The sequence below is a fragment of the Danio aesculapii genome, chromosome 2 (assembly GCF_903798145.1).
Source record: "Danio aesculapii chromosome 2, fDanAes4.1, whole genome shotgun sequence".
Taxonomy (NCBI): domain Eukaryota; kingdom Metazoa; phylum Chordata; class Actinopteri; order Cypriniformes; family Danionidae; genus Danio; species Danio aesculapii.
This window is the reverse complement of record NC_079436.1, coordinates 51,559,139-51,568,525: the sequence shown is the minus strand read 5'-3', so window position 1 is coordinate 51,568,525 and position 9,387 is coordinate 51,559,139. Positions and strand designations below refer to the sequence as shown.

The 9,387-nt window shown below is 37.7% G+C and overlaps 2 protein-coding genes across 2 annotated transcripts; both read left to right on the top strand.

Annotated features, from left to right (window-relative positions):
• The first annotated feature begins 546 nt into the window (after window positions 1–546).
• On the top strand, window positions 547–2,467 carry LOC130238695 (polymeric immunoglobulin receptor-like). Its single transcript, XM_056469794.1, has 5 exons — window positions 547–577; window positions 1,215–1,544; window positions 1,633–1,941; window positions 2,078–2,116; window positions 2,313–2,467. The coding sequence occupies exons 1-5, from the start codon at window positions 547–549 to the stop codon at window positions 2,360–2,362; spliced, it is 759 nt and encodes a 252-aa protein (XP_056325769.1). The 3' UTR covers window positions 2,363–2,467.
• A 2,286-nt stretch (window positions 2,468–4,753) lies between these two features.
• LOC130238686 (polymeric immunoglobulin receptor-like) lies at window positions 4,754–8,049 on the top strand. The gene is made up of 5 exons (XM_056469782.1): window positions 4,754–4,808; window positions 5,903–6,238; window positions 6,325–6,621; window positions 7,819–7,879; window positions 7,980–8,049. Exons 1-5 carry the CDS (start codon window positions 4,754–4,756, stop codon window positions 8,047–8,049), a joined length of 819 nt encoding a protein of 272 aa, XP_056325757.1.
• The last annotated feature ends 1,338 nt before the right edge of the window (window positions 8,050–9,387 follow it).

The following is a 9,387-nucleotide window of genomic DNA, read 5'->3' as shown; positions in this document are numbered from 1 at the left end:
TTTAACAAACTTATCCCTCAAGCTTTTCTAAACTTTAACAAAAACTTTCTTTCTTTCCAACTACTGTTGCAATTCCTAGCCAAGAATTATTGGTCATCTGGTTATCCCTATGAGCACGCATGGATGGATCATAAGGATGTCTGTACAGGTGTACTTGTTTCAGACAAAATCTCTTCAAAGTGATTCATATTCAACTCAAATCAAATGCAGCGCAGCGCAAACTGTTCACTCGAATCTCAAAAAAAAAAAAAAAAAAAAACATGCACTCAGCCAGCCGAAATTATGTTACGAGCACCCAAACCGAACCTCCGCAAACACACCAATGATGTCACATTCGTTGCGCACACTAAAACGACCTAGTGGATGCATTGAGTATAAATCAGGCTTTATTCAGATTAAGGAAAATAATTCAATTACTGATGTCCATGAAAACATAGTCATTGACAAACGAGATATTGGATGAGAGGAACTGCTGGAAGAGTGTTGTTTTAAAGGGATTTGATATCTCATGCTGTATGTGTGGAAAAAAGCCCTTTGCATTTGGCGATGCATGTGTCTGTGGTCTTTGACAGACATCGTAGGTGCAGAGAATAGTGTCAAACAGCTGTGTGTGTGTGTGTATAGACTATCCTGTCGCGTAATAGTTCCGACGGTAATAGTTTAAAGTGTTTACATGTCTGTACTGCACTTCAATAATGTAACTAAATTCAGCATACTCCACATGTCTGTTCAGATTAAATTAATTAAAAATTGATGTTTACATCAAAGACTCTTAATCAAAGTATTGTCTTAATCGTATTAAAATCGGATTATTGGTGTCCATGTAAACATAATTTTTACAATGCTAATAAACTGACAACAGGCTTACAAATTGAGTAATTCGTGCAGTTTGTTCAAACCACTTCCTTCTCTCTTTTTGGTGTGAAGTGCGTTTTGAGAGGACATAGTAGTTGTCAGGTTTATTTAGTAGTTTACATAGTAGTTGTTAGGAATTTTCATTATTTTCTCAGCTCTTTCACAAAGAGATCGTCTCAGTCATGCACTTGGTTTGGATTTTTCATTGGCTCCTAACAAGTAAGTTTTCTTAATGAATGTTTTTAATGTATTATTCATTACTCATATGCAGAGATGTTAACATTCTTGGCATGAGCTTTGACAAAAGATCAAATTAAATTACCATTACTATATTGTTTTTAACAACGTTCTTTCTTCAGCCTCTGAGTACCAAACGGTGTCAGAAAACAGAGCATTAACAGTTCAGACCAGAGGAAGTGTTGTTATACCCTGTTATTACAACAAAAAATACACACAACACAAAAAATACTGGTGCTTTGGTGCCAAGGCTGTATTCCAATCCTGCTCTACTCTGGCATATGCTAATGAAACCAAAGGAAACCTGTCAGTGATCGATCATCCAGATCAGAGTTTCTTCACTGTGACTATGAGAATCCTGCAGCATGAAAACTGTGGATATTACTGGTGTGCTGTGGATATTGGGGCAAAAGTGGATGAGAATGAGCAGCTTCAGCTCACAGTTAAATCAGGTATGAGGCGAGTTTCATATTCAAATGGAAATTTCTCTTTATTCCAGATGATTCACAGTATCTTACGTCTGCTGTCTGTGTGTTTCAGCTCCTGATGTGTTTGTGATGAACAGCAGTGTATCTGGACATACAGGTGGTAATGTCAGTGTTCAGTGTTTCTACAGAACTGGATATCAGAATGAACTCAAACAGTGGTGCAGATATAAAGACAAAAGCTGTTCCACAGAGAAGAAGACTGACACATCCCAGAGTTCATCAGTGCAGGTCAGTGATGATGGTGAAAGCTCCTTCACTGTGCTGATGACTGGACTGAGACGCTCTGATTCTGGATGGTATTTCTGCTCTGTTGGAGATCAAATCATTCCTGTTCAGCTCACTGTAACTGAGGCAGAACCAGGTAAAACTTGTATCATTTTTTTGAAAAAGTACCAAATAAAAAGGTTAAATTTAATAATTAGTTTTAGACCATAAGAAATATTACATTTTTAGAAAATAAATGAGCTGTGCGAAAATGTGTGTTTTTCTTTTGACAGTTAGTGTGAACACAGACACCAGCACCAGCACTCAGAAGGGTGAGTTACTCGTATATTAACACAATTTCATTATTGTGATTTATTTTTTCAACCAATACATTTATCTTTCTTGTTACACCATGTAGGTTTTTTAAATTAATTATTAAAATAATTAATAAACATTTTTATAAAGGTTTGAACATGTACAAATCAATGCATAATGTGAGACATATTACAGCAGTAGTTTGTCTTTCAGATGGCGTTTCTGCATTTCCCACAACTGGAGTTTTCTGCACATTGCCCTGATCAGATGATATTCATAATATGCTTTTGCTTTACAGTCAATCAAGACATTTAATCTATGTTTGCAAAATGCTTAAATGTCTATTATGTATATATGTTTAGTTTAAATGTAAGACTGATAATTGATATGTTTTTTTTGTATGCTTAGAAGACAATAAAAGAGAAATCTCTTTTGTTTTATGTCTTGATTTACTTAAAGGTGCAGTATGTAAGTTTGACACCCAGTACTTGAACTAGGTATTGCACTCCTAGATCAAAACAAATGCAAGCGCATGTTGCCAGATTGAGGACCAAAAGGAGTTTGCCTGACTATCGAGCCTAAAAGCTGATTTAAATCGTGTTCTATAAAAGCAACGACACGCAATAGAAGGAATATTTCCATATTAAAAAGAGTTTTTGTTCTAATCAACATCTCGAATTGATATCTTCGAAACGGTTTCAATTTCTTGCAGCTGAACAAAAGGATAAACTGATCACTTCAAGTACACCTCATGTGATTTATTCAGTGTTAAATGCTTATAATGTGAGTTTGAATGCCATTTACATGACATTTATGGTCATACTACTGAAAGCAGCAGCAGATAGTTCACCTCAGATCTTGAATACCAAAAAAAAAGGCTTGAAATTTTAATTTAGAATTGCAACATCTACATTTAATAATGATAAAGAGCTTTAATATGTATTAATTAGATTCTAAACCTTACAATTTCGTGAGTGAGTGCATATTCTGTGCATCTGAATGGCTGTATTTAAATGTCTGTCTTGTTTCGTCTGGTGCAAACTGCCAAATTGCTTATCACTGCATATCTCCTCACATAGCGTGTTGTTAGGACACGGGGTTACAATGTAACCTGCTCACTTAATGTTTATGTTTGTAACATTTATGTTGTTTGCTAATTAATAACCACCTTGTGTGGAACTCTATCTGCGTCTCATTTCAGAGTCTGCTACTGTCCACCAGAGGTCGCATTTCAGTCACAGACATGCTTTGAGAGCCTTCATGACTGAATGAGTGAAATACTCCAACAAGGCAACCCGGGGTGCTGAAATATAATTGGCTAAACTGGCATTGGGCAGTTAAAAGAACCAAAACAAAGACAGCCACTCTGGCACGTAACTCGTAACATTTTCAAAGCAGAATATTTGACTTCAGCATTGTTTTTCAGATAAACAAGAATGTTCACTCGGGATGTTTCCTTAATATCTGCAAACATATTATGGTATATTTTATGCTTTAGAAGAGGCTACATACAGGACCAACACTAAAATATACAGGATTGATATCTATAATTGCCAACTATTGCATGAGTGCTTTGCTGTTTCATTAATTCATTTTCCTTTGGCTTAGTCCTTTATTTATCAGGGGTCACCTCAGCAGAATGAATCTTCAAATATTCCGTCAAATGTTTCGCGCAGGGATGCACTTCCAGTCACAACCCAGTTCTGGGAAACACCCATAAACTCATATTTACTCACATACACTACAGGCCAATTTTGTTTACCTAATTCACCTACAGCGCATGTGTTTGAACTGTGGCAGAAATCGGACAACACGCAGAGGAAACCCACGCCAACACTTGGAGAACATACAAACTCCACACAGAAATGCCAACTAGCCCTACTGGTAGTTAAACCAGTGACCTTCTTGCTGTGAGGCGACAGTACTAACCACTGAGCCCCCATTCCGCCCACTTTGCCCAGAATATGCAATAGTGTCACTTTCCTGCCCGTACATGGAAAAATTGTCATTACATTATCATGAATTACGTCATTAAGTCTGCTGTAGCATAAAAGAACCAGTGATCTGGTTGTTTGAACCAGTTAATTGAAACAAACTGTCCGAATGATCCGATTCTGGGGAAGATCTGAGCATCTCATCACCATACACAATATAAAAATTAACAGAACTGAGACAGGTGTTAGGGGAGAGAGGAGTACCATTTTTCATAAACTATTTTTAAGAGATAATGTTTTAGATAGATAAATGTTTGATGTGTTTACTAACTCAGAAGTGTGGTCTATCAATATATCGACATGTAGAACAGCTCAAATATAATTTCTCTTTAAACAAAAGTTGCCCTTTGTTACTTTTGACTCTGTCAGTAGAGATGAAAGTAACACACAGGTAGGTCAAAGTAACCCAACAATATTTGCTAGATTTACTGGCTTAATCTTGTTAATTTTAAATATATCTGACTATGACCTTGTTAATGTTCACTGCAAATATATTTTATCCTTTATTTTGCAAAAAGATTCTAAACTGCATTTTCATTTAAAATGTCTGCTTCATCAAATGTTTCAAACAAGGGTGTAGAATTGGCATGGACAGAGGGGACTTGTCCCCACCAATATCAGGGTCTCTCAGTGCCCCACTCTCCAAACGAATAAGGAATTATGGATTTGATCAACTGGTCTCTGAATGCAATTGTCATCATCTTCTCGACGAGAAGTTTGCAGCTGGGTCCGTGGTGGATGGGTGGGAGAAGTGGGGTGTCGTGTTCCTGGTCACTCCTTCCCTGGAGGATATTGAAGATCTCTATTCGAAACTTTGATAACAGGGTTTCTGCTGATGGGCTTATGCGGAGCTGGGGTATTGACGATTGGTCAGTGCGGCTCAAAACACCACCAAGCTTGCCGGCTTGATTAAAACGGTGGTGAGCAGGGTTGCTACAAACCAGACTGTAGTCTTAGACCGCAAATTGGAAAACATCAGGGTGAAACTAGTGGCTTTGCAACAAGATTTGGCCAAACCTAGAGACCAGTGACGAACATTAAATATCTGTGAAATTGGCAGATATTGACCCAAATTTGAAAAACTTTTCTTCTCTTTCGGCTTCCCTGTGACTTTCCTGGCAGACGGCTTCACCTGGAGACTAACAACTTCCCCCGGATAGCAAGATAAGTTGACGCTCTAAAATTCATGCTCCCTGTCAAGGACACCTGTTAGACTCTACAGGCTCACACACACATACACAGCTACAGATAGACCATCACTACCTAGCCCCGCATCCCCACGCCTTTGTGTGCTTTCACCCACTGGAATGTGTGATGTTTGTGTATGGTCAAGGGGTTCTATTTCACTACATGAAAGTGTATGTTAAAAATAAAGGCTTGATTCATTCATCCATTTATTCAAGTTGACTGATGAGACTAGAAGTAAGACAAAGATGTAGAGAGAAAATACATTTTCACAGCTCTTTGATAGCCGGATTTAAGAAAAGAATTTATGCAAATGTGTAGTGTGGCAAACTGCTTCTTCCTTTCTATGGTGTGAAGATGAATGTATTTCGAGAAAATGGAAGGAAGTTGAGTGATAAGACTAGAAATAAGACTGAGATGTAGAGAGAAGAGACAATTTGACAGCTCTTTGATTGCTAGTTTGTGACAGTCATGCAGTTCCTTTTAATTTTTCTTTGGCTCATAAAAGGTAAGTGTTTTTTCTTTCTTAGTTGATTTTATTATTTTACTTCATTTAAATTAATCACATTTTTCTAAAAACAATTGGCAATGACTTTTAATTATATTGATTATTTCTTTGTCAAGGTCCTGAGTGCATAACAGCATCTGTCGACTCTGTGTTAACAGTTCAGACTGAAGGATCTGTTGTTATTCCCTGTTATTATGACAGGAAATATGCAGAATATAAGAAATACTGGTGCTTTCATGCAAACAATTTATACAGTTCCTGCTCTATTCTGGCGTATGCTAATGAAACCAAAGGAAAGGTGTCAGTCATTGATCATCCAGATCAGAGTTTCTTTACTGTGACTATGAGGAACCTGCAGCAAGAAGACACTGGAGCTTACTGGTGTGCAGTGGAGATTGGAGGAATATTTAAACTGGATCAGATAAAGCAGCTTTATCTCTCAATTCAATCAGGTTTGAAATGTTTCAAATTCAGATGTAAAATTCTTTTCATTGCAGATTAACAACAATCACTAATGCCTGCCGTGTGTGTGCTACAGCTCCTGATGTGTCTGTAATGAACAGCAGTGTATCTGGACATGAAGGTGATCATGTCAGTGTTCAGTGTTTCTACAGTTCTGGATACAAGAAAAAACTCAAACGCTGGTGCGGATATAAACATCAGAAATGTTTCACAGAGAAGACTGACACATCCCAGAGTTCATCAGTGCAGATCAGTGATGATGGTGAAAGCTCCTTCACTGTGCTGATGACTGGACTGAGACTCTCTGATTCTGGATGGTATTTCTGCTCTGCTGGAGATCAAATCATTCTTGTTCAAGTCTCTGTTACTGAAGGTAAAACTCACTTCAGAGTCTCTTGAAAATTTAACTAACAGTGCTTTCAAACCTAGACTTTTGTTTCTGAATCTGTCTCGTTTCCCCAGTTAGCGTGGTTCGTTTGGCACATGTGAATCCATTAATCACGCTCTGATCCACGCCAAAACAATCGGTCTGAGATCGCCTGAAAGAGGTGGTCTCGGTTCGATTGTAGTGAGAAAGCGATACGATCCGAGCCCGGCTATACCACAGTGTATCATGGATATGTCATAGGCTATATGAAGAGAGAATGATGAGTAGGGAGGGATGTCATTCCTACCGATAAATGTGCGTCTCATGTCAAATACGAAAGTGAAAGCATGTTAACTATTAACGAGAGCTGTTAATCAGTCTTGGTTTATCTGTTATTTCTCTCTACAATGTAAAGCCTAAATGCATAAGCCAATTGCTATGTATGAGAAAGTCTTATCTCTGCTCTATATTTAGTGACGACGTCTGTGGGTGTAACCATTAAAAATGAAAGCGCAGCTCTTCGCTTATAATGTCTCATTGCTCGTCATAAGTTAAAATAAGGACTCTGCAAAATAAACCGTGAAACTCTGACCAATGTGAAGAGTTTACTCACACATGACTTGTTTTAGCTGTTTTGGTCCGTTTAGAAGCTTTGCCGTGTGAAAGCAAACCACACCAAGAACAAAGAGCAACAATGTAACAATTTTAAAGCCTGTTTCAGAACAAATGAATCGATTCACAGGCGTGAAAGCACTCTAAGATTGTTTTGGCATATTTTGCTTTGTCTTTTTTTTGTTTCTGTTTTCACCATCACCAAATTAAAACCATGCAATACTCTTACTGACATAAATCAATCGTAATAGTGATTATAATACACCCTTTTACTCTTTCTATCTGATAGCAGTCATGATCACTGAGGAATCTCAGACAAAAGGGTAACTTATTAAAATAATAATCTAGATTTTCTTGTATAATGTGTTTGGCCACATATATTTATTTGCCTTTTAAAATAAAGCTGAATTCAGTCCTTCTGAACATTTAATATATTTTTGCGTGTGATGTTCCTTTTCTTTTCTCCTTTAGATTTCCAACAACAGGTAATACAGATTAAATGCACCATTTATGTAACGCAAAATGCTTGATTCCTTATTAATATGTGGTTTATTCTTACACTCCATTAACATTCTTTGCCATGTCTGACAGCAGCTGATGTGAGCACAGACAGCAGCAGTGAGAGCACGGACAGCAGCACTGAGAACAACAGGTTAGTATTGACTTAAAGAAGAAGTTTGGATCTACATTGGACAAACCATTTTAACACATTTACATGCTGATTCTATGTGTTTCTATCTTCTGTCTCTCAGATGGGCTGTGAAGGAGCGTTTCTGTCTGTCACAGAATAAGCGATCACAGACTTATCCTCGCCCTGTTTAGATAAATAACGTTATGTGAATCCTCCTCTGAATGCATGTGCTACTATCAAGGTAAAGTTTAACAGACTTTTATTTTGCATCAGGAAATTCTTTTAGCAGTTTCTAACCAGGAAATGCAGTGGGGGAACTATGATGTCACCTTGTAGGCGAATCGGCTGCTAGCAAAAAACTGGTTCCCTCGATAAAATCCCCATAGGATTTTCCCATAGGCTTTTCGAAGATTGCAAGTAATAAGCTCTGTGTTCAAACACTGTTCATTACACTTACACGTTTTGTCCAGCCGGATAATCCTCACACGAAAATACAACTTTTAGCACTTCTGGATCTTAAATGCAAACGCAAGAACTGATAAGCTAACATTAGGCTATAAACAGACTACAGTGCCGTCAGGGCGCTCGCCTGTGACGTCAGCATCGCCCTGCTACAGACAACTTTTCAAGCTTATTTTTAGAAATATGGTCCATGACAAAGATTTACTCTCTCGGTTTATTATATTATAATCCACGCTATTGACCAATTACCAACGTATGTCACACATGACGTAACACAGGTCTCCGGTTGCAAAAAAACACAGACTGCAATAGTAAAGATGTCGTGTTGTGCGGTAGGATGCCAAATTCGAAAACTTAACATTTAGAAAACTTAACATTTACCGTACACCACACTGCTTTAAGGCTAACTGCAAACGTCTTTGGCTAAAAGGGAGCAGAATGAAGTGACGACCTAATTAGAAATGCTGGACTCTGCAGTTCTCATGTCATATCAGGTAAGCTCACGCTAAGCTGAATCAGACACATCACTCGTTTTTGATTGCAGACATGATTTCAGCTAAAACAGTTACATATGGTTAATTAAACTGCAGACACTGAATGCTAAGAGTGAAAGTGTAAGCTATTACGGTAAACTTGGTTTTATATTCACATTCATTTAGTGACAACTTGTGAAACACTCCCTATATTGTTTACCACGGCACTTTGAATATTCGGTCTGAAATAACCTGCAAGTGTGACTTGAAAACAACATTAACACTGTTTGTTTGACTGTGAACAGTGTTGTACTTTGATAGTTATTGGCTGCTAATATGATTTCGCTATTTGGAGTTTGCAAATAATACTTTTATGAAATTATATTATTAAGGGAAAAGTCTGAATGTGCGAATATAAAACCAACTGTGTGTAAGTTCACACACCCTGACGTACAGGTGTAGTTCCCTGTCAGAATACAGTTGTTTTGCTTGTTGATGATTAATTACCCAGGCTTGTATAACGTTAACTGTCTTCTTTCCTTGTCTTTGGCTAAGCAGAATCTTGGTTTTTGGCTCTACATAGTGTTGAATCTG

Bases quoted from the DNA above. Each gene is read 5' to 3' on its own strand.
- LOC130238695 (XM_056469794.1), top strand. From the start codon at position 547: ATGCATGTGTCTGTGGTCTTTGACAGACATC. The intron at 578-1,214 runs GTAGGTGCAGAG...TTCTTTCTTCAG, and splicing joins TGTGGTCTTTGACAGACATC to CCTCTGAGTACCAAACGGTG. The intron at 2,117-2,312 runs GTGAGTTACTCG...TTTGTCTTTCAG, and splicing joins CAGCACCAGCACTCAGAAGG to ATGGCGTTTCTGCATTTCCC.
- LOC130238686 (XM_056469782.1), top strand. From the start codon at position 4,754: ATGGATTTGATCAACTGGTCTCTGAATGCAATTGTCATCATCTTCTCG. The intron at 6,239-6,324 runs GTTTGAAATGTT...TGTGTGCTACAG, and splicing joins TTATCTCTCAATTCAATCAG to CTCCTGATGTGTCTGTAATG. The intron at 7,880-7,979 runs GTTAGTATTGAC...TCTGTCTCTCAG, and splicing joins AGCAGCACTGAGAACAACAG to ATGGGCTGTGAAGGAGCGTT.